Genomic DNA, 24,693 nt, shown 5'->3' on the forward strand with positions numbered 1-24,693 from the left:
TTAGGGCCTGTTTACACCTGGTCATTTCATGCGTTTTCGCTGATCGGATATCTAACTTATCTGATTTGCTAAAACGTTTCCATTTATACTTGGCCAGATAAATGTGTCGTCGCAAAACGGATTTAAATCCGATCTTCAGTTCCCGCGCTATATTTAAATTTATTTAGTTCACGTCAACGAAATCAAAAGATAAGCGCTGCATTTTATTAATTATCAGCTCATTTCAAGACCAAAGACCGCAATAGGAGAGCGCGCGGCATCAGCACTGGAAAGATAAGTTTGTCTTACTACTTTTAATGAAGATGATTGTGTGTTGACCGTCTGCGTCTTATGCCGAGTTCACACTGCACGATTTTCAAACTCGTCGGATCGCCTTTGTTTTCACACTGCGTGAATCGGGCTAAAATCGTGCAGTGTGAACTCGGCATAAAGCAATACAAGTCATACAGACTAATTTGAAAAAAAAAAAAAAAAAAATTGCCCGTTTTAAGGCTCGACAGACCAATTCTATGGAATTCAGTTTCTGCCATGGAATTAAAAAAAATTAAAAAGGTAACTTTTTATTTCACAATTCTAACTTTTTTCCCTCGCAATTGTGGAAAAAAAGTCAGAATTGCAAGATATACACTTGCAACTCTGAGGGGAGAAAAATCTGAATTGTGAGATTACCTTTTTTTATTCTGTGGCGGAAACAAGCTTTCATACAATTCAGGTTTTGACAATGTGAGGATGAGAAAATTTTCAATTAAGAAGATAAAGGGAACAATTGCACATACACTCTGAGCCCTTGTAGATCCCACCTGGGTTCTTGCCTGGGTGGCGGGGACTTCTGTGACTGGGTTTGGGGAGAGTAGTTTGGGTGAGAGCACATGTTGCTGCTGAGTGCTGGGCTTTTTTGATACTGGTCCCCTCTGCATCCCAGTGCTGATCCCCCAGAGTTAACCGCACTGAGAAAATCTGACCAACACACCACAACATCAGAAAGTTCAGGCAGGTGGGAAGAGATGGTTTTGTGTGTGTGTGTGTATACAGTAAAGCGCCAAGTCTTACCTTGGAGTGGGCTGGCCCTTGTTCACTGAGTAGCTTGTATTCAGGTTGGATCTTATTGTAACGGGCTAACTCATTTACCAGACACATAGGAGTTTTCTCTTTAGGGTTTGCCATGTTAGATACTAGAGGACAACATTAAAAGATTAAATCAAGAAGGAAATATTTTAAAACTTTTTAACAATCCAAGAAATTATTTTTCTTATCAGGGCATAGCCAGGCCCAGATTATTCGAAAGTTCGGGGTCAGTAAATGTATTTATTTTTTATGTTTTTGAAAAAGACTCTTATGCTCACCAAGGCTGCAATTATTTGATAAAAATAGAGCAAAACAGTAACACTGTGAAATATTATTACAGTTTAAAATAACTATTTTCTATTTGAATATATTTTAAAATATAATTTATTCCTGTGATGCAAAGCTGAATTTTCAGCATCATTACTCCAGTCTTCAGTGTCACATGATCCTTCAGAAATCATTCTAATATAATATGCTGATTTGCTTATCAAGAAACATTTCTTATTATCATTCATGTTGATAACAGTTGTGCTGCTTAATATTTTTAGTGAACATTAAGTTAAAAAGAACAGCATTTATTTGAAATAGAAATATTTTGTAATAAGATCAATAATATGCATCCTGGCTGAATAAAATTTTTAATTTTAATCATTAATTTTTTCAGCATGTTTGAGATAAAAATAAAATTTTTATACCATTGTTATCAGATTTTATTGCCAATTTTGTTACTGATATTGAAAACCGTTGTGCTGCTTAATATTTTTGGTGAATAGGAAGGAAGTTTAAAAAGTATTTATTTGAAATAGAAATATTTTGCATTTACTGTCAAGTTTGATAAATGTTATGCATTCTTGCTGAATAAAAATATTAATTTCTTTCAAAAAATAAAACACATCTTAACGACCACAAATTTTGAATGGTAGTGTATTTTTTTCAGCATGTTCTGAGATAAAAATAAATTTTTTATACCATTGTTATCAGATTTTATTGCTGAATTGAAATATGTTAAGAACTTTCCATATGAGATTTCTATATGGGCCTGGGCATAACTGACGAATTCGAATGCACGAATTGTCACGTCCTAGATGATGCTTTTTGTCTAAAAATGCTCAGAGCAATGCTTCACCCACCTGTGGGGTTGCAGAAGGGTGTGGCGGAGGCAGAAGGCAGAGCGGAGTTTCGGAGCGGGTGACTGGCACTCTCTGAGGGTAAGGGAGCAGTGGCACAGGGAATGCTGAACCCGGGTTGGGGCAGGGCCAGCTGTAAAGGGGTAGCACTGGGTGCAGGGTTGCCAGGCGCCTGAAACTGAAGCTGTGACATTCTGATTGGCTGGTAGGAAGGTGGGTTGTTTGAATGACCTGGTATAGACTTTGCAGTCAGGTAGGAAGAGAACTTCACAAAGAAGGGTTGTACGTGAAAGAGAGAGAACGACACAGTGAGAGTTTGTAGAATGCAGGACGACTGCAAAGCTCAACCTGCAGAGAAGAAAAATGAAAAGGATTATTATTAGTTATCATAGCTATGATGTGCTTAAGTAACCAAAAGATCAATCTACCTTTGCATTTCCAAAAAAAGAAAACACCAGTGCTAAAGCAAAAGAATGATGTTAAAGGGTTAGTTCACCCAAAAATGAAAATTCTGTCATTAATTACTCACCCTCATGTCATTTCAAACCCGTAAGACCTTCGTTCATCTTCGGAAGACAAATTAAGATATTTCTGATGGAATCTGAGAGCTGTCTGACCCTGCATAGACAGCAATATCAAAAATATCTTCATTTGTGTTCCGAAGATGAACGAAGGCCTTACGGGTTTGAAACGACACGAGGGTGAGTAATTAATGACAGAATTTTCATTTTTGGGTGAACTAACCCTTTAATAAAGAATTTGGTAAGCTTAGATCTGTTTGTGAACAGTGTTTGGAGTGAATAAATCATTCTTGTTCACTTACTAACAAAACAACAAAAACTTCAACTTTCAGTGTTGTAATACTGCCGTGATATTCAGTATCACTATTATGACATAATAGTGACTCCATAACTGTTGCCACAATTTTAAATGGTGATCAGCAATGTTAATAAAAGATTTTCAAACTTAGCAACACTTAATTTAAATGATCCACAAATATTTTGAAAGAGTACAAGTTATATAAGCTAACCCTGTAAAGCCTAAAATTTTAAAAGTCTAATTTTTTAAAATTAAAATTAGTTATTAAACAAAAAATGTGCATAGTTTTTTTTTTTGTATCATATTTGATAAATCAGGCTTTTACGGCTCAAATAGTATGATATAGGAGAATATGGAATTCACACTTGAGGAGGAAAAAAAAACCCCAATATATATCTCCCAATAATATGTCTTATTAAGTATGGTTTTATAATCAAAGCTCTGTAGTTTTTATTGTGGATGGCAAAATTTGAGACTTAATAGAATTTTCCAATTAAGTATGGATAATCAAGTAAACATAAGTTGCTTTAGTCCAGTAAATGTTCGACTTGAAATATTACGAAGAATATAAAAGTTATTCTTACGTTTACTTCATAAAAATTATTAACGAAAGACTGCACACCATGAACTGAAGGCAGACATTTTTAGAATTATAAAATGCCTTTTATAATTATTTTCACTTGCTTAATAAATATGAAAAATCAACGCGAACACGAAAGCTGGAAATATGAACAGAAAAATAAATATCAGCTGTCAAGACTCCTCCTACCCTTGCACAAATATCAAAGCCAGCGATATACACATACAAGCACCATACATAACCAAATCAGGCCTGTTTGTATAATATTATGTGTGTTTTCTCGGCAAAAGCCGCTGTTACAATATGCGATAAGATTCACTGAGATCAGTATGAATGGCTCGAGCTAACACACTAGCAGCTCGCGCATCTCCACAAACGCCGGCTCCATAAAGCTCACCTCGGTTTATTTCTCTTCGGTTGTGATTTACTCCATGAGTTACGTTGTTAAACTGTAGTGTCTGTTCGGCTTCGTCCCGTTTAAAGGGGTTCTGTACTGGTTTAGTATGAAAACACGGGGAAGAGGTATAGAGGGTGAGTGTAGACAGGGCAAACACTAAAGAGAATAGCCCGATATTTTCCGCTCCTGCCAGGAAATGACATCACGCCAGTCATTTGTGGGGTAAAAACGAGGAAAAAAGGGTTTTAGTAATTGATTGCTACATTAAATTACTATTCAACTTTTTAATTAGTCGAATTTAAACATAATCTGCAGAGGTTTGTGGCCTGGTTAGGCGGGCCTTATGTTACAGTAGTGGTGGTGGAGGGGCTGGTAACCCAATCCTCTCACAAACATGTTTTGGACATACTTGAAGCACACTTTATCCTTTTGAAATGCTGTTTATTGGTGAAATTGAGACAATTTTGTTATTTTTAATGCAACTGTGTTTAAGCATTTCTTACAGGCTTTTTTTATTTTTTTGTATGTACACAATGAAAATTACAGTATCATTAAAATTAAGAAGAACTCAGCTTATTTTGCCTCTGTATAAAAAGGAAAATATATTTATAAAATGCTACTGTGTTCTTTTAAAACTTTGCCCACTTGAAGTCTTTTTGTAAAGAGTGGCCATAGCCAGAGAACTTTGTGAGGATTGGTGATGCCATTGTCAGGTGCCACAGGTGATGTATTAAGCATAATAAAAATGATGTGGATAAACATCAAACTCAACCAAAATCCATCTAAAGTAACAGCCAAAGTGACATTTCAAATCTATGTCAGTAGTTATAAATTGATGCATGATTGACTTAATTCCAGTGCGTCTTACGTACCTAAATGTGGCTAAAACCTTTATTTCTCACACACACACATATGCGCACACACAACTAGGAGATTATTGCTGAAGCATTTCCAACAGTACATAATACTTTATCACACTGTGATAGGAAAGATTTGGTAGGAGAAGGATTGCATAAATTAGAGTCCTGAGAGTTGGGAATAAAACAAAGGTTTAAAGGTTGTATGCCTGTCGGATATTGAACGTGTCTTTCATCATCAGGTCTCGGAAATGACATCACGCCAGTCATTTGTGGGGTAAAAACGAGGAAAAAAGGGTTTTAGTAATTGATTGCTACATTAAATTACTATTCAACTTTTTAATTAGTCGAATTTAAACATAATCTGCAGAGGTTTGTGGCCTGGTTAGGCGGGCCTTATGTTACAGTAGTGGTGGGTGGAGGGGCTGGTAACCCAATCCTCTCACAAACATGTTTTGGACATACTTGAAGTACACTTTATCCTTTTGAAATGCTGTTTATTGGTGAAATTGAGTCAATTTTGTTATTTTTAATGCAACTGTGTTTAAGCATTTCTTACAGGCTTTTTTTTTTTTGTATGTACACAATGAAAATTACAGTATCATTAAAATTAAGAAGAACTCGGCTTATTTTGCCTCTGTATAAAAAGGAAAATATATTTATAAAATGCTACTGTGTTCTTTTAAAACTTTGCCCATTTGAAGTCTTTTTGTAAAGAGTGGCCATAGCCAGAGAACTTTGTGAGGATTGGTGATGCCATTGTCAGGTGCCACAGGTGATGTATTAAGCATAATAAAAATGATGTGGATAAACATCAAACTCAACCAAAATCCATCTAAAGTAACAGCCAAAGTGACATTTCAAATCTATGTCAGTAGTTATAAATTGATGCATGATTGACTTAATTCCAGTGCGTCTTACGTACCTAAATGTGGCTAAAACCTTTATTTCACACACACACACACATATGCGCACACACAACTAGGAGATTATTGCTGAAGCATTTCCAACAGTACATAATACTTTATCACACTGTGATAGGAAAGATTTGGTAGGAGAAGGATTGCATAAATTAGAGTCCTGAGAGTTGGGAATAAAACAAAGGTTTAAAGGTTGTATGCCTGTCGGATATTGAACGTGTCTTTCATCATCAGGTCTCGGAGTCGCCATAATGCGTCGGCCATCGTGGTGTGAGCGCCCTTGCTTTTCAGCCAGTGAGTAGGGAGACGGCTCTCCTGCTCCCTGGTGAGCCGACAGTCTTTTCTTTGTGCTGAAGGAATGAAAATTAGAAAGAAAACATTGTTAAAACATGTATGATTTGGGACAAGGCCACTAAAACGATTGAAAAAGATGGTTTTGGCTGTAACATCACAGAAGTCATTTACATACAGAATACTTCACGGTACAGCCATTTTAACAAAAACAATCATTTAAATGAATAAATTATGAATGTTTTTGGTGCAAGACACCATGTATAACATTGTGTTATACCATACACTCTATATAACATTATATAAGTAAAAGTGCTAAAAAAGTGTGGTATAAGGAAATATCATAAAACAATTGCTTTAACAATAAAAATAATTTTGCAATTATTTAGTAAACACTACTATTCAAAAGTATGGTGTCGGTAACATTTTTTTATGTTTTTGAAAGAAGTCTCTTAATTCACCAAGGCTGCATTTATTTGATAAAACATACAGTAAAAACAGTAATACTGTAAAATATTATTACAATTTAAAATAACCATTTTCTAATTCAACATATTTTAAAATGTAATTTGTTACTCTGAGGGCAAAGCTAAATTCTCAGCAGCCATTACTCCAGTCTTCAGTGTCACATGATCCTTCAGAAATCATTCTAATGTGCTGATTTTGTGCTCAAGAAGCATTTCTTACTATGATCAATGTTGAAAACATCTGTGCTGTTTAATATTTTCTTAAAAACCATGATACATTTTTTTCAAGTTCAAAAGAGCAGCATTTATTTTAAACAGAAAACTTTTTATATTATTATGTCTTTACTGTCACTTTTGATCAATCTAATGCATCCTTGCTGAATAAAAGTATTAATTTGGGTCAAATTAAGACAAATCTTACTGACCTCAAACTTCTGAACAGTAGTGTAACTGTATATAACTTCAAAAGGAATACATAAAACAACTCTCATATGCAATGCACATGCAAATCATCTTTACCCTTAAGGCTCTGGTCCCACTTGCTAATAGTGGAGGATTCAGCACTGAGGCCCTCAATGTACTTCAAATAAGCTTCTGAATGCAGAAGACGCTGAGGTTTTGGAGGTGGGGCAACAAAAATAGGCGGAGCTGGCTGCTGCTGGCCTGGTTGACCTTGACCTGGATATGGTGGTGGAGCTTGTCCTGGCCCATATCCACCCATCTGAGAGGACAAAGAAAGAGAAAAGTAAAGACAGAGATGACAATCTGCTTCTGCTTTAGCATCACTACTGAAAGCTGCATGAATATGTGCTTCACCTGCATGCCATAATGGTTTCCAGTACCAGGACTTCCAGCCATGCCGTTCATTCCTGGGCCCATCACACCTGAGTAGGAAAGCAAAAATAGTTTAAATCTTGATTTAAGTTTAAATCTTATCACCAATAAATAAGGCTGCAAATAATCTGTACTGATTGAATAAATAAATATTGTTTCTATGATTTACATTTTCCCGAAGCAAATGGTGTTTGTATAAAACAACGATTCAGTGCATTCAGTCCGTGGAAAAGTGGAGGTGACAAATCATGTGTAGAAATTAGATTAAGAAAGTGTGAGGTGAGACATTAAGGAAAAAGAAAACATTAGCATGTTAGTGGTGCTGTGTGAATATTCCCACCCTATGAATTAGATACAACTAAAATTAGACCATGCAGAAATACAGATAATATCTAGTGATAAAAAGCATTTCTTCATTCACTAAAACAATGTACAAACAAAAGACTGTGTTTCAAAACCAAATAAGCTGCCTTGCTGTCCAGGCAGAACACTAGATTTTGAAACAAAGCCATGATTTCAAACCAAGAAAAAAAAACAAAAAAAAACAGATTTCCTATTTTTTCCTCATTTGGATTGGAGCTGGTCAGAAGATCTTCAGGTGTGGTTTCTGTCTGATCGGGGTGCTTCTTACCCAGATGGGGCATACCAGGGTACCCGGCCATGCCTGGCAGAAGGTAGTGCTGGGAAGGCAGCTGGGGCACCCCCATGGGATGAGGTGGTGTGCCACCCATGCCCATCATGCCCTCAGAAGGACCCTGCATAGACATGTAGGGCGGGCCATAATTTCCCATCATGCCTTGGGTGAGGAGGAGATAGCACAAAAAGATCCATGCATTGATGACATGCAGTTGTCTAACAAGTCATGCAACTACAAAATAACAGTCATATCAATGTCAAAGAAAGTGTGCATTTTTAAACATGGTTAATCCAGGCATGTTAAAAAAAGAGCTCTACATATTAACGGGTTAAAAATAAAAAAAATTGTCATGCAAAAAGAACATGGTAAATGTGAAATAAAGAATGTGGCAATATTCAAAAACACAAGACAAGACCAAAAAGTTTGCATACAAACAAAAGGCATTTAGTGAAATGAACGGAATCATCACTAATGGGGCACACTTTTGGTACGGGGAAGATAGAGACATGATTGATGAGTTGAGGTTTTAGATGGTTTCAATAGATTGTCGGAGGGTGCCCGGATGCTGCATCTGTCTCTTTCAGCAAGGGTGGGGGCGATTTGGCGTTACCTGGCACAGGTGGCATGGCCTGGTTTAGCATCCCCATAGTGCTTGGAGGAGGTACCACCCCCATCATTGAGCCGACTGGAGTACCTGCTCTTGGGGAAGCCTGCTGCTGCTGCTGCTGTTGCTGCTGAAGGACCCTCTCCCGTTCTTGCTGCTCTACCAGTTTAGCTGCCCGTTCTGTGAAAACATTGATAACTGAATTACAGACTCTCCGGTATGTGGTGGTATTAAGCAACACTGTGAATAAGAGAAAGAGTTTCCATTTAGAAATAGTCTGCAAAGCATCATCTGCTGTGCATGGAGAAAAACAAATCCCGGTTACCACTGTTATTAATTTCTATGAGGAAAATGAACTGCTAGCTTTTTTTAAGGAGGACAAATAATCTGCGCTGCGGACATGCAGACATACAGATTTGAGATCCCAAAGAATCTCTTGTGAATGAATTGGTTGTATTCATAGCAGTGTCTTGTAAAAATGTTTTGTTTTATTGGAGTATGACTGGATATTTATCTTAAAGGGGTCATATGATGCTGCTAAAAAGAACATTATTTTGTGTATTTGGTGTAATGAAATGTGTTTATGCGGTTTAAAGTTAAAAAAACACATTATTTTCCACATACTGTACATTATTGTTTCTCCTCTATGCCCCGCCTTTTTTTACTCCGCCTCAGATGAAGATGATTTTTCTTCTTTCGAAACAGATTTGGATAAATTTAGCAACAGCTCATCACAGTACATCACAAAACATCACAGTAATCCACAAGTAATCAACAACAAATCAACATCAGTTACTGTCTTGTGAAGTGAAAAGCTGTGTGTGCGCGCAAGAAACAAATCCATCATTAAGACATTTTAACTTCAAACCATCAATTCAAGCCAAAATACCTTAATAATGCTTCATCCAGTGAAAAAGTCCATCCCCTATTGCCCTCTCATATCAAAATCCACCAACATATTTCTGTAGAAACATTTTGGACTGTTTTCGCTTGTAAACGGCACTTGGCCTGTACGTATTCCTCTCGGATGAGATGACTTTTTCCACTAGAGAAAGCAATGTTATGGATAGTAGACTCGTATTTTAGCCAGAAGCAATGGTTTGAATTTAAAAACATCTTAATGATGGATTTGTTTATTACAAATGCGCAGCTTTTCACTTCAAAATATGTTAATTGATGGACTGGAGTCATGTGGATTATTGTGATATTTTTATATCAGCTGTTTGAACTCTCATTCTGACAGCACTCATTCACTGCAGCGGGATCCATTGGTGATCAAGTGATGTAATACTAAATTTCTCCAAATCTGATCCAATGAAGAAACAATCTCATCTACATCTTTGATTATGTGAGGTGAACTATAGTAATCAGGACTAGAGCAACTTCTCAGGAAGGGTTGAGAACGTACCTTCATATTCTGCCTTCTTAGAAGTTTCCAGGTTCCTCCATTCTGTGCCCACCAGTCGGCTCAGCTCTCCAAATGAGAAATCAGGGTGACGAGCCTTTATAATAGCCCTCACTTCACTGCTAAACAGGATGTAGCCACTCATGTTGATCTTGCGCTTGGCTCCTTCCTTTTTTGACATACCCTTAATCTTTGGTGTGGACTGTGCAACGCAAACGGGGGTGTAAAGAAAATGTCAGGAGAATAGAAGTTGATCAAATTAAAACTAGACAGTTGAAGATTTTGAATATATGATTGTATATTGAATATGATAACTAGCTATCAGAAAACAATGGATTTCTGATAATAACTAACTATATAATGTCCACAACACAAATTAATATTTATTCATGTTTAATTGTTTCATGTTTACTAAAAATCACTAGTTATGATGCACACAATTGTAAAACGATTAATATCGGAATATTCTTGTGCACATAAAACTGGACAGGATGGGTAATGATTTCTTGGGAGATTGGAGTACCTGTGGTGGTGTATAAGGCATATCCACGTCACTGGTTGTAGATGCCTGACTGGGTGGCATTGAGGGCGTCGCTGCTGCTTCGTCGTCATCATCCAGATCATCCATATCTTCATCCAGATCCTCCATGTCTGCAAACTTAGCCTCTAGCTCCTCAATCTTCTTATCCAGCAGGGGGGATGGCACCTTCTGGGGCACGGTGGGTTTTCTGAAAATTAATTTAGAGCATCAATTAGTCGATAAACCCAATCAGCCATTTCAAGCCTTAGTTTGAAGTCTGGCACATTAAAGGCACAATATGTAAGATTTTTTGTATTAAAATATCCAAAAACCACTAGAACAGTGTTATATATTTTGCTGACTTGTGTACTTGCATTATCCCAAATGTTTCGAAGAATGTTTAAATCCAGAGAAATAAGCAATTTTAACTAGTGACACGGAGCGTGTCCATAGTGGCATTGTGTCGCCTGCCAATGACGTCATAACCCCTCGATTTCCGGTGTTGTTTTGTAGAAAACATGGAAACACCAAAGACGCTTTAATATGTTGTGCGTTTTATTAGACCGATGACGACCGCACAGAGTTGCATAATAACAGAACTTTCGAATGTATCTAGGATGATAAAACATGACCGGAAGGAGCGGAAGTGGTCGACTGTGGCATAATAAAAGCTCCACTGCTTTCGAGCCGTGTGTCGCGCTCGTTCAGCGCCTCTTTTCGCTTCGACGGCTTTCAGCCTCACCCTACTTCATTCTACTACGTTAATAAATCATTAGCTCATCCATGAACATGATTTCTGCCCGAGTCCCGTCGGATTGCATCGGCTGTGGGGATGAAGACCACAACTCCCATGATTCCACACTCATCAAACTACGCCTTTGTCTCTTTGTTTATTTTGAATACACGCCCTCTAGCGGCGAAAATTACATATTGTGCCTTTAATTATTAATAACAGCAATAAGACATACTAAGGAACTTTTGAATAACCTCTTCATATTCACATAAACACACTCTGGCTGTAACACATACTGCCCACTAAAAGTAAGGTAGGAAAGTAAAAAGCACCTAAAGTAGAAGATCTCATCATCAACCACTTTGGCTGAGAGGGAAAAGCGTTTAAGGGCTTTAAACTTCTTCATATGCTTTTCACTCTCAATGTAGCGACTTTCAAACAGGAGCATGTCTTCTTCTGGACATTCAGTTGGTCTGCAGGACAGGATGTCCTTAAAAGAGGAGACCACACATTTCCCTGTGAAAAGAAAGAGAAAGACTTAAAATTTGGTCTATAGTAAGTTTTCAAACAGAGTCAGTTTTTTCCAATACAAGGTAAGGAACCGAAGAAGAGATTTCAATTAAAATGAAAATGTTCAAGCACTTAATCAGCTGTATAACTCCCATTTGTGGGAATGCAGTCTTAGAAGTTTCAACATGATAAATTTGCTACAGGATCTGCAATCATTTATTTCACTTGGCTGCTTTTTGTTCGTACTCGAGCCAAGTGATCCCACACAAGAGATTCAATTATGCATTCAGGTTTCTGAGGTGGCTAGTTTTATACTATAAAATCATTGCAAACTTCCACAAGAAGTAGGACTTCATTGTATTTCCAGTGTCTTTGTGAAATGAAAAGTCTCTCAGCATGTTAATGATCCCAAAGGCACCAGCAGGTAACAAGAATGGTTGGCAACACTAGGATTTCATTACAATTACAATGAATTCACTCCGTGCCCATACCTAAGATGCAGGTCATAGGACAGGTCTCCTCCAGGCTGCTGAGGAACACCTCACGTTTGTAGAACATCTTTGTTGGCTCATGTTCTGTTTCCTCAGGGTGGATGAAGATGGGTCCAAAGAAGAATGCTGCTCCATCCCGCAACCACATCTTCTCGATTCTGTCCATATCAACCATAACAACCATATCAACATAATGGCGTTTGGTCTCGTACTGTATCGCGTACCTTGTCAGTGTCGTGCGCTTTGCTTGGCCATTTGTTGGGATAAACAGGAAAGTGTGTCCAGCTGAATTCAATTTGAGTTTTGTTAAACTAATTAAAAAGAAGCTTAGTTTACCGCGGAAGCGGTCGCGGCTGCGGTCATGTGAAGACCGAAGAGTGTAAAGACCATCGACTCTACCGTGCTAAATGACTAAAAGTAAAAGTAAAGTAAGTAACAACTCAGACTATTGCTGTAGGCTTATATTACTGTCAAATCTTTGTGGTCAATGTGTACTTTTATAATGAGGTATGTCTGTAAAATAAGCACGATTTTGCCCACCTGCCAACTCGTGGTCGCACCAGCCTGTGGGAGCGTATGTAGACACAGTCACCCAATTTAAGCCACATGTCATTGTAGCGGAGCTGTTCATAGTACTGGCATCCAGGCTCCCCATTGGCCACTTCGACTGGAACGTCTTCTCGCTCCTGTGGAGAGTAGGTTCAAAATAGTGTTATATGATTAATTTAAGAAAAAAAAAAGTACACAAAGTCAGTAATTTCCTTCATACCTTCTCGACGAAGCCCCCGTTCTCTCCATCAGGAAGATCAGACACTTTGTCTTTAGCACTGACAAACATGGAGGCAACTCTGACTACGGGTAACGGAACCTCCCGAGGGACTAGTTTGACAGAGCTTGGTGGCATGGACCATATTTTGATCTTCTTGAAGGTTTTGGTCCTGGCAGTGTAGCGGGATTCACAGACATAGACGTCTTCGGGTCTAAAGCCTTCCGGTTGCGACTTAAAATACTCCTAAAACAATAATCCCACATTCAAGAGAATTAAATGCAACATACATCAAGAGCTTGGAGGAACATATTGGAAGTAAAGTATGAGAATATAGACATACAAGTTTAGCATTAATAAAGAATTCTATATATAGAATTATATACATCTCATTAATTTTACTTTCAGTGCAACGCGTAGCCTCTTGTGGCTTAAAGATTTATTTTGTGAACCTCTTGGTCATATACATTTATAATTAATTTAAATATATCTAAAACATATTTCGGCTGTGGCTCATGTTACTCACCTTTACGAACAACACAACACATTTCCCCAAGATCTTGCTGAAAGACACACGGTTATTGTAGTCGCTCTTGAATACTTCCTTCTCCAGAAACTTGCGCGCTGCCAGATGGAAAGTTTCTCCTGGACGATAAAACCAACATCCATACATCCACTGCTCACCTGCAGTCAATGTGGACAAATGAAGGTGATATGTCAGCGAAAAAGCAATAGAGAATTAAGCAACAGCAATAAAGAAAAAGTGAGAATGTGCGCACCAGCTTCGTCCTTCCAGAGTTTCTCAATGCAGACAATGTGAGGCTGCAAATTCGCTTCTGAAGGCTGAACATACACACAATCTCCCACGCTGTAGGTGTTGTTCTCAAAGTTGCAGTCCTGACTATATGAGCTTTGAGGACCAGAGAGCCACTGGCTTCCTGCAGCACCCTCTGCTTTGTCCTCTTCTGGAAGAGCTATTAATCATAAAGGCAAAGTGCACATTATTACACTTCTATAACAGTCATTATAGCAGCAAGACTTTAAAGGGTATCCCAAGGTGTTACATAACTTTAAAAATGCTAGAAGCAACAGCGAAGCAATTTCTGAAAACATCAAGAGCAAAGAACCTTTTTTGTCTTCCTCCCGTTTCAGCCGATCTTCCTCAATTTCTTGGGGCAGTTTCTCTCGCTTCTCTTGATCTATGTCGGCATGCAGATGTTTGGATGTGTAGCTCAGTGCTGGGGTCAGCAAGATTTCGCCATTCTTGCACAGCTCGTCACGGATCTTCACAAAGAAATGCTGTAACTCCACAGAATCCTCAAAGATCTCAGAATCGGTCCTGAAAGTGCACAACAGCTGTAATGAATTCTGAGATTACCGTTTCTAAAACTGACTTCTATTCATGATGACTCTACCGTCAAACTTCACTCTGTTAGACTTGAATGGAGCTTAAAGAATTATTCATGAAGATTTTTTCATCATTCACTCTGATGTCGTTCCAAAATCTTTTCTTCCATGGAACTATTGCTATTATGTTGCCAAATATGCTAGAGTGTTCAATGCAAAGCATTTAATAAAAACTGAAAAGCTAAACTACAGGATTACCTTTGATACACTTTCACAGACTGTATACATTTTAAATATTTTAAAGTCATATTTCAAGTTTTAAAATAATATCGTCACTGATTACATTTAGAAAATATTTTCAAATAATGGAAATAATTTGTGTATTGAATATACATGTCTTGAATTCATTCAGTTGTGTTAAATGATCACTATACTTTTACTATACCTACTCTAAACATCATGAAAAATACTCTTCTGGTAAAATTTGCTTTTATTTTTTTGAAATTCCCTATTTTAGAAAACAGAATTTTTTTTTTTACTATTCAGTTTTTTTCCATACTTATCCTGACCTGGAAATAACTAAAATCTAAGTTCCTACTTTTCCATACTGCATAGGAACCCTTACATAATAAAATATTGATAACAATAATAATAATATGCATAATAAATGTCTCATAAAAGTGGTCCGATATGACTCTCATATGCTAAATTGAGGAATGAGGTTTGAGAAAGACACAACGAAAGGAAGAGAAAACACTCATATGGAGCCTTTTATTTTTTTTTCCTGCCATTTTTAAAGCCTAATGCCATTCCTGTTCATTTTATAGAAAGTGGCATCTTTTGAATTCCAGTTTCTTTAATGACGACAAGAATAGCTGATTTTCACACTCTTCCTTGCTTACCTGTTGAGACGTCTTGCTTTCTCCAGCACCTCAAACACATGCTCTTGGAACACATCCAGTCTCCGATAGCGACCACGATCCACATTATTACGAATAATCTCTAAACTGAGGGGTGGGTCCTCTGGGTTAGCAGGGTCAATGGCGGGAACCTCCGCCAAAGAGTCACTATAGCAGCGGCCTTCGTCATCCTGGTGTCCCATCATCGAAACGAAGAGGTTCCGGATGAGCTCATGCACGAGAGAGGCAACTGACAAACCACCCAGTCCACCTTCATCTCCATCCTCTTCATCCTCCATCTGTCGACGAGCTTCCAGAAAGGCTCGATGGAGCAGCAGTGCATCTCGGTATATTAAAGACTCTGGCTCGTTGTAGGTGCAGGCGTTGTTGAACATAAGGATGAAATCTTCTGCTAGCGAGTCGACGTCTTGGTAGCGTCCCTGCACCATGTAGCTGCGTATACGCTCCATGTCAATAGGACGCTTAATGGCGGCGTAATAGTCAGGCAGCTCAGAACGGGAAGGCAGACGCTGGAAGACGGTGCTGAGACGTCGGCCACGATTGTCTGTGAAGTTGCGCACAGCTTCGTAGAGGTCAGTAAGCTTCTGCTGGAGTGGTGTGGTCTGAGTGCGGGCCTTTTTAGGGGAGGCAGCAACTCCACTACGGCCTAGAAAAAAAAGAAAGGAATTTAGTAAAAAAAAAAAAAAAGTAGTTAAATCTAAAATTATTGTCTTCATTAGTGTCTTTATTAGTTCATTAAGGTGTCCAATTTTAGCCAAAAAACATACGAAGCTTGAGTTTGGGAGAGCCCATGTCATCTTCCTCGGGTGGAGGGCCAAGCTCCTTCTGTTTATCCTTAACTATATTCTCCAAGATGTTCGCATCATTATAAACCTGCGGGTAAAAAAATTAAATGGCAAGCATAAATTTCAAATTATACTATTAGGTCTATTCAATTTTAGACACGATATTCTCATTTGAACCCACACAATTAAATAATGAAGCAATATTATTTCTGAATGAACTGTTCGTTTAACACTGCTGTAGTACATCTCATTCTCATCATAGACATACTTGCAAAAGATAAGAATGAGTGCCTAAAGTTAGACAGAAGTTTCTTATGCTCACCAAAGCTGCATTTTTTGGCTCAAAAACAGAGTAAAAAACAGTTATATTGTGAATTATTATTACACTTTAAAATAACTTTTTTTACATTTTTATATATTTTAAAATGCAACTTATTCCTGTGACACAAAGCTGAATTTATTAGCATCATTACTCCAGTCTTCAGTGTCACATGACCCTTCAGAAATCATTCTAATATGCTGATTTGCTGCTCAAGAAACATTTTTTATTATTATTATCAACATGATTTTTGTTGCTTAATATTTTTGTGGAAACTGTGACTTTTTTTTAGAATTCTTTGATGAATAGAAAATTCTAAAGATCTGGACCCCAAACTTTTGAACAGTAGTGTATTACAATTTAGCATTCAGCTTGAATAAAGTTATGATGCCCACCTGAGATCCTTCCTCATTATAGTGGCGGGCATTGCGAAACATAAGCTTCATGCCATCCATAAGTGCTTCCTCATTGTTATAACGCTCAGTGCGGATATTGTTCTCGATGGTACGCAGGTCCATTGGATCTTGGATGATCTGGTAGTAGTCTGGGTAATCCTTCTTAGAGGGTTTCACCATGAAGAGATCACAGAGGCGCCGTCCAGTGCCTGCCTCACGTGCCTCAGTCACTGCAGCATACAGCATCTTCATTCGGTTTTTCTTGGTGTTCTTCTTGTGGCTTTAAGAACCAGATTATGGTAGCAAAATGAAAAGAATGCAAAAAAATTATTCCTAATCGCAAGTCATATGGGTGAAAAATAATGCGAGTGATGTCATTTAAAAATCACCTTTTCCTTTTACCACTTCCCAATTCTGAATTTGCAGTAGAGACGTCTCCTTCATCGTCATCTCGGAGCTCTCTTTTCTTTTGCTAGAACACAAATTCAACCAAAATAACCCTCTTTTTCTCATTACCCTGAAACACTAGGACATTCCTGCAGTAGGTTTCTCACTAGGTTTTGGAGAAGAGCTTTAGTTCTTAAAGCAGACTGACCTGCATTATTTGCTGTAACCTCTGAGCACGTTTGTATATGGTGGAGTTGGGCATGTTGTAGCGTTTAGCATTCTCAAACATTAACGTGAGGTCAGTCTCAATCTGCTCAACTCGTTCATAGTCCCCATTAATTTCACTGAATAAACTTGAGCGCTGCACGTCAGCTTTGTGTATTGCGGTTACCAGGGAAACCACTATATGCGCAGTTTCGAAAGTGAAACCTGGTGGCAGAGAACGAATTTGCTTTTTCAATAAGCCCATCTGCTATTTTTGCTACACATTTGTAAATGTGAACCAGTGGATCGACCAAAAGCTAATGCATTATAAAAATCTAAACAATTAAGACACTAAGATATATTTATATGTTATTTAATATAATAATTAATTGATAATAATTGTTTAAATTAATGTAATAATTGATACTTTTGACTCATCCCTTATCTTAAAATGGTTTAAAGGCTGAAAATGTGTGCTGAAAACCTTTTGCTTGTGTGAAAACCTGTAACTGAACTGTATATATGGTATTAATTTTATTTGTGCAGGTCTTAAAAGGTCTTAAAAAGTCTTAAAGCAGACTGACCTGCATTATTTGCTGTAACCTCTGAGCACGTTTGTATATGGTGGAGTTGGGCATGTTGTAGCGTTTAGCATTCTCAAACATTAACGTGAGGTCAGTCTCAATCTGCTCAACTCGTTCATAGTCCCCATTCTTCATTTTATCCCTACAAAGAATATAAAATATGAAAAGAGTGTGTAAATGTTTACCGTTTTCAAACTTTACGATTCAAATTAGTAGATATATCATGTGGGTTAAGCACACCTGATCTGTTGTAGGCAGATGGGGTTTTTGATCTGATGGTAGTAGTCTGGGTATTCCCTTCGTGCGGGCAGTTGGAGGAAGGGTTCAGCGAGAAGCAGCCCCTGAACGCTTCGGGCTCCTCGCATTGACTGGTACAACAAGAAGATTGGGTCACCTGCACTGAGACCGCAATCGGCCTCCGATTCTCCAGTGTCATAACGTACAGTGCCTGAGACAAAGTAAAATGACAGACAAAGTTACTTAAAAGAACAATCCTTCAGATATATTAAGTTGCAGACCTTGCCTATGTATTTTTGAATAAGTAGAGTTGGCAGACTCTCTCAAATGGATTGCTATAGACCAGGGATGGGCAACTGGCGGCCCCAGTGTCTTTTAGTACAGCCCGCTGGATCATATTAGACTCGGATGATCAATTTTAAAACATTTGAAAAGCAAGTCACGTAAAAATTGCTTTCAGTTTATGATGTTAATACTATCTCCAACCAGGAGAGGTCGCTAGTTTCCAGCCGCTCCCCTATTAATCCCTTTTCTTAAAAAATTGTTTAAAGGCTGAAATGTGAAGTGCAGATCCTTTTAGGTTGTTTTGAGAATGTTCTGTAGGCTACTAATAAAAAAAGGACCTCTGTATATTTGTTTGTTGTAAATTTACAGACAATGCAATTGAAATGTTTACACTGGCTTGTCGGGGTAATATTTCTGTCCACTGACAACAAAGTTTTCCTTCTGAATTAGCATAACTGCACATGTTTTATACTTAATAAAATCTTTAAAAACAAATGACATTAGTTATACTCTCATTTCCTTCAATAAAAAGGAAATTGAGTAAATTTTTTTAAAGGCTTAAATGTGAAGTGCAGATCTTAAAAAGGTCTTTAAAGGTCTTTAATTTGATTTTAAAAATCCGGCCGATACCAGGTTATTTTATGGTACCATTTGGAATAACTTTTTTTTTAAGCCCTTTTTAACTGTCCTTTTAGGTTGTTTTGAGAATGTTCTGTAGGCTACTGATAAAAAAAGGACCTCTGTATATTTGTTTGTTGCAAATTTACAGACAATGCAATTGAAATGTTTACATTGGCTTGTCGGGGGAATATTCCTGTCCACTGACAACAAAGTTTTCCTTCTGAATTAGCATAACTGCACAAGTTTTATACTTAATAAAATCTTTAAAAACAAATGACATTAGTTATACTTTAATTTCCTTCAATAAAAAGGTGTAAAAGGTGTGTGGACGTGGATTAGTAATCTGGCCCCTTGGTATAAAGGAGAAAAAATGCTGGCCCTCGTCACTATCAAAGTTGTCCATCCCTGCTATAGACAATGGGAACTGCAGATATGTACCTTTGAGAATAGAGTCTTCTTCACTTTCAGATCCAGCCTGAAGAGCCATAGTGATGGCAGACAGCCGGTCACCCTGAGCAGACCTCCGATTTCTAGCAAAACACAGCACGTTACAGACTAAAACATGCATCTTCAAAGCAACCAGTTGAGGAAAAGAAGAAATACCTGATGCGGAGGCTAGATTTAGTGGGTTCAGCCTGCTCAATCTCAGTCCTTCTCTGGGCAAATACCTTCTTAATTGTGTTTGCATCCTTTAAAAAGACAAAAATGAGTTTATGTTGTATACAAGGAGTTATAGTTGATGAATAGACAACAAGGGTATAAAGTGCACAAACCTTGAAAACTTGTGACCCTGGCTCATTGTATGCTTTGGCGTTTTTTGTCAAAAGATCAATGTCCTTGGCCATGGCACTGATGGATTTGTAATGTCCTGCCTAAAAACAGAACACAGCAAGTAAACACAGGACATAAGCCATTTCATGTCAATATTAGAGATTTCTGATACATTGTGTAAATAACTAGAAAAGTTAGTTAGTAGAATAGTTCTGTGTAAAAAACTATTGCGCTACAAACCAGTGTGTTTCTGATTATGATAATAATAAAATAAATATATATATACATATGATAACAAATACCAGTTTGCAATATCAAGCAGCATAACAGACTGTTTTTGTACAGCTAAAATAACTGGAAGTGCCAGACACTGGAAGCCTTGTACATTCAAGTTACAAATGGTCAGACCTGCTCTTACGTTAAAAGTAGGGTGGATGAAGATGCCAACATGTTATAATAATTATTATACAAAATCGCTTGCTACGTAAAAAAAAGTGCATAATGGGTGTCATTATTACGTACAATTATGACCAATATATTACATCAGCCTTTGACAAGTCTTGTCACAGTTGAAATTATTATAAAGCCTCACATACCTGTATCCTCTGAGCCACAGTGCGCAGATCTATTGGTTCTTTTGTTACGGCATAATAGTCTGGATAATGCTGGAAAGGAAGGAATGGGAACTTAAGTCAGTTTTGATTAAAGTAACAAACTAGGCTGACATTATTATCCACACTATGTGACTACACAAATGTGGGTCTCACCAATTTGGAGGGAAGTTTTTGGAATAGCTCACTAACAAGCCTCCCTGAGGAATCAGTGCATGATACTATGGCCTCCAAGAGCTGCTCCAGAATGGCTTTTAGATAGCTTGGAGGTCTCTGTTGGGCAAAGGTGTGTAGAGGAGAAAAATTATATCAGTCTGGATGTGCATATTAATAATAATAATTTTTTAAAACTACAAAACATCCATAAACGCAAACAGAAAAAAAAATCCTTACCTCCTCCTCCATGGAAGCACTTGGGTTTTCCGCATCTTCCCCTTCCTCATCATCCTCAGCCTCTTCTCCTTCGGCTCCCTGTAGTAGTTCATTCTTGATAGTCAGGAAGACGTTCAAAAGCCTACAGGCAGCTCTGTACTCTGCACTGTCAGCCTGTTGTAAGAGACCCACAGATGTGCATTTCTGAGTTGACGGTGGCTGTGATGCTGAACAGTTTTGAATGTGCAACAGCTACGTTGACTGCATCTAACCAGTAGTTTAAAATAGCAGACAGACTGAGCTGATTCATGTGCCAGAAACTTCAGTGTTAAATTAATTTAAATGTGTAAATGTAAATGCAAACTCACTTGATAGTATGCTTTGGCGTTATTAATAAGCAGATGAAAGTCAGATGAGAACTGCTCTACATCCTGGTATTCCTCTGCCCTGAGCTTCTGCTGTATTTTCATCATGTCTATGGGCTGGCTCACCACTTCATAATAGTCAGGCTGATTCCTAAAACAGGAAAAAGAAGAATAGAGGTTGAGGCATAGGTTAGTATTGCATGCATTAAACTCAGTATGGTTTATTTCATCACATGGTAAAATTCATTTAAAAAAAGAAATACACAAAATTAATTTTTTTTAAAAACTACAAGTGTGATTTCTACTTTTACTTTTCTGCATGCATTATTTTATAAGAAGAGTTGAGCCAGTGTTATTTTAGTATCAATGAGATACTATTATTGTTTTGTTTTTTTCTTTTATTTTTATATTTTTCTTTTTTTTTTGTGAAAGTTTTAGCGATTTTTTTCTCCCATTTTGAAGTAAATAAATGTTGTCTTTTTTTACATTATATTTTATTTTAGTTAATGTTTATTTTACTTCAAGTTACAAAAATGCTTGTTATGATTTTGTTTTTATATATTAGACTATTAACAAAATTAAAGAAAATTGTAGAGCACAATGATTTATTTTCTAATAAAAATAAATATAATTGTAATAACTGTGATGTAATGTGTCATTTTTAATTAATTCATCATTTTTCATACTCTCAGTTTATTTTTTTACAGGTAAAGAAAATGTTATGGTTTTAGTTGTAGTTGACTATAATAACCCTGAGAGGGACTAGACAATGAAGTAAACGCAGCCATTAACTGTCCAACATTCAGTTTTATGGCTTTACTCCATTTAGTAAAGTGTAAAATAGCATATAATAAAAAATAGCTGCAGGTATGTCGAAACATTTGACTGACAGTGTACATTAAAAGACAAGGAATATACTCGCACCTCCTCTTTGGTGCACGAACAAAGAGCTCACAGATCTGTCTGCCTTGGTCATCTTTGTAATCTCTGACAGTGTTGTACAATTCATGGCACACAGCAATCTAAAGACAAGAAAAAGACAAAGTCAGCTGACGAGATTAGTGTTATGATCTAAACTGATCTATGACCAATCTATGAGCCTAAAGCAAGTCGTTTGAATATACTGAACCCCATGTACTCACTTGATCAACAGAAGGAGCAGTGGAAGCTCTCCTCCTCTTCCATCCACTGACTGGAGTTGACGAGGCAGCATCATCAAAGTCTCCTCCGCTGACACTGCTGGAAGAAGAGGTGGCTCGTCTTCTCTTGGAGCCCATTGAAATGGTACCTGTTGGCCAACAAACATCCTTTTTGACACAGGGCTTCTGGCACTTTTGACTAATTAATTGCCATGACTTTTCCAGTTGATATGATAAAATAATGTGGATTCTCAGAAATCATTTCATGGAAATAAATGCCATTGGTATGTCAGGTACCAATCCTTAATATCAATACATTTGCATGGTTATACTTTTTACTGAACAAATATCACCAGTTAGATCAAAAACGTCTTCACACCTGAATGCAACAACTATGAATTGCACAAGAGAAAGTGGAATATTTTAGTATGGGCTGGCTCACCACTTCATAATAGTCAGGCTGATTCCTAAAACAGGAAAAAGAAGAATAGAGGTTGAGGCATAGGTTAGTATTGCATGCATTAAACTCAGTATGGTTTATTTCATCACATGGTAAAATTCATTTAAAAAAAGAAATACACAAAATTAATTTTTTTTAAAAACTACAAGTGTGATTTCTACTTTTACTTTTCTGCATGCATTATTTTATAAGAAGAGTTGAGCCAGTGTTATTTTAGTATCAATGAGATACTATTATTGTTTTGTTTTTTTCTTTTATTTTTATATTTTTCTTTTTTTTTTGTGAAAGTTTTAGCGATTTTTTTCTCCCATTTTGATTAGTTTTTACACCAGTTAGATCAAAAACGTCTTCACACCTGAATGCAACAACTATGAATTGCACAAGAGAAAGTGGAATATTTTAGAGTAGTAACGTTACATAATAAGTAAGTCTTGCAATAACTATCACATATTTTCATGATTGTAAAGATGGTATTACAAGACTAGATTTTGTGGATCACCATATATCATTATCCCATAATAAACGTCGTTTATAATATCTATATGAGCTACTAGTCATAAACAAACTACAGTTGACCTGCTTAATGGAGAACAAAGGAAAGTTTGGACATTAATTCATCACCCATATATACATTCTTTCATACCAGCTTTGAAGTAAGCCTATAACAGAAGCGATTATGCTGTGGACTATATGAATCTACGGTGTTGTGTGGAATAGCATACTTAGCCGCGTGCTAATCTTCCGGTAAACAATCCCTAAACGCCAACAGCCAATCGATGCTCCGTGTTTTAGTCAAACAAAAGAGCGGTCTTGCGGTGTGCTCTCGTACTCACTCACTTATCTTGAAAAGCACACTTCGGTTTCTTATATTAATCTTGCTGAGGTTTATAAATGTATACGGGAACAAAAGGTTTTAGAAATAGGCCGACATACCCGTATTAAAATCGCGACTTTATTGGCGCAGTTAGTAATTATCTTTCAGTAACTACAGGGCTGCAACCAGCACTTAGCGTTAATAGCTAACAAAGTCCGTCTCCTTCCTCATACGAAACCGGAAGTACATTTGAGAAGCCCCTCCTTACTTCCGAAATTGTAGAAAGATAAATACATTTTAAATACTGAATAGTACTTCTCCTTACTGAAAATGAAAACAAACGGCATTCGAGATAAGATAAATATTTACAACAGATTTAATGTTTTATTTTAGGAACAGATTCCAGAATTACAACGTAATTAAACTTAACATAGTCAGTGTTTAGGCCTATCTATTTTAAAGGACGAAGATTACAATTAATTAAGAATGACAAAATATAGATATAAAAGCAAAGTAATGGAGCCGAATAAATAAATAAATAATCTATTAAAAATAACAGATATAATAATAATAAATAAAATGATACTTTTACAGTTTGCATAAATATACTGCCATTACTAAAAATAAATATACTATTACATATGAACAAAATTACAAAAAAATAGCACAACTATTTTTTTCCAAATAAAAATAAATATAATTTAAAAATGTCATTTTTATTAATTACTTTCAAAGAATATAAAAAAATACAAAAATAAAAAAAAGACTGTAATAAGATGCTGCATACTAAAAGCTTATTGGAAATTCTCTAGGGAGCCCATTATTTGCTTGAAAACGCAAATTCTCTTCCGGGTTTTAGGCCACAAAATGAACATGCTGCATAATTAATAATACATGAAGTAGGCTAATTAATTTAAATAAGATTAAAAATAATTACACTAACTTAAAAAATATAAATGAGCAAATAAGAGCAAAACACTACATACAAAATTAAAAGTGCAAAAAGGTAAAAACAAATGTAGCCTACGTGGTTTAAAATATTTAGGGTTATATC

General features: G+C 36.9%; 2 protein-coding genes across 11 annotated transcripts in view; both read right to left on the reverse strand.

Moving 5' to 3' along the window:
- The window catches only part of LOC107708179 (double-stranded RNA-binding protein Staufen homolog 1), a 13,728-nt gene extending 9,414 nt beyond the window's left edge, over window positions 1-4,314 (reverse strand). The window contains exons 1-4 of one of the 4 annotated variants that reach the window (XM_016512359.1): window positions 3,989-4,313; window positions 2,196-2,540; window positions 1,051-1,172; window positions 801-957 (exon numbers count right to left, since the gene is read on the reverse strand). In XM_016512359.1, coding sequence (XP_016367845.1) covers window positions 801-957; window positions 1,051-1,172; window positions 2,196-2,385 — 469 coding nt within the window. In that variant the 5' untranslated portion in view covers window positions 2,386-2,540; window positions 3,989-4,313. Of the gene's footprint in view, window positions 1-776; window positions 1,173-2,195; window positions 2,541-3,988 lie in introns of all 4 variants that reach the window. The other 3 variants (XM_016512358.1, XM_016512357.1, XM_016512356.1) reach the window with 3 other exon arrangements.
- Window positions 4,315-5,113: 799 nt separating this feature from the next.
- Window positions 5,114-23,862, reverse strand: LOC107708178 (protein polybromo-1-like). 7 transcript variants are annotated; one of them, XM_016512350.1, is made up of 30 exons: window positions 23,759-23,862; window positions 22,369-22,514; window positions 22,151-22,248; window positions 21,230-21,377; window positions 20,883-21,035; window positions 20,646-20,762; window positions 20,475-20,543; window positions 19,881-19,979; window positions 19,711-19,796; window positions 19,546-19,637; window positions 18,205-18,412; window positions 17,965-18,106; window positions 17,179-17,261; window positions 16,790-17,069; window positions 16,058-16,163; window positions 15,273-15,936; window positions 14,151-14,362; window positions 13,803-13,997; window positions 13,550-13,707; window positions 13,027-13,269; window positions 12,798-12,943; window positions 12,258-12,415; window positions 11,589-11,772; window positions 10,527-10,731; window positions 10,007-10,205; window positions 8,605-8,778; window positions 7,989-8,153; window positions 7,340-7,407; window positions 7,043-7,244; window positions 5,114-6,115 (listed from the first exon to the last, which is right to left on the reverse strand). In XM_016512350.1, exons 2-30 carry the CDS (start codon window positions 22,501-22,503, stop codon window positions 5,952-5,954), a joined length of 4,953 nt encoding a protein of 1,650 aa, XP_016367836.1. In that variant the 5' UTR covers window positions 22,504-22,514; window positions 23,759-23,862; the 3' UTR covers window positions 5,114-5,951. The 7 variants fall into 7 exon arrangements, with proteins under 7 accessions (XP_016367836.1, XP_016367838.1, XP_016367837.1 ...); XM_016512352.1 differs by having other exon boundaries at window positions 8,689-8,778; window positions 23,548-23,862; XM_016512351.1 differs by having other exon boundaries at window positions 7,340-7,398; window positions 23,548-23,862.
- Window positions 23,863-24,693: the final 831 nt, after the last annotated feature.

The sequence above is a fragment of the Sinocyclocheilus rhinocerous genome, unplaced genomic scaffold (genome assembly GCF_001515625.1).
Source record: "Sinocyclocheilus rhinocerous isolate Xijiao unplaced genomic scaffold, SAMN03320098_v1.1 scaffold113, whole genome shotgun sequence".
NCBI classification, from domain to species: Eukaryota; Metazoa; Chordata; class Actinopteri; order Cypriniformes; family Cyprinidae; genus Sinocyclocheilus; species Sinocyclocheilus rhinocerous.

What these genes read in the sequence shown, in the direction of transcription:
- LOC107708178 (XM_016512350.1), bottom strand. Translation starts at nt 22,503, where the DNA reads ATGGGCTCCAAGAGAAGACGAGCCACCTCTTCTTCCAGCAGTGTCAGC. An exon ending in GGTTACAGCAAATAATGCAG is followed by an intron (nt 17,262 to 17,964) that starts GTCAGTCTGCTT and finishes TTTGTGTTCTAG; the next exon opens with CAAAAGAAAAGAGAGCTCCG. An exon ending in AAAGCAAGACGTCTCAACAG is followed by an intron (nt 14,363 to 15,272) that starts GTAAGCAAGGAA and finishes GTGCACTTTCAG; the next exon opens with GACCGATTCTGAGATCTTTG.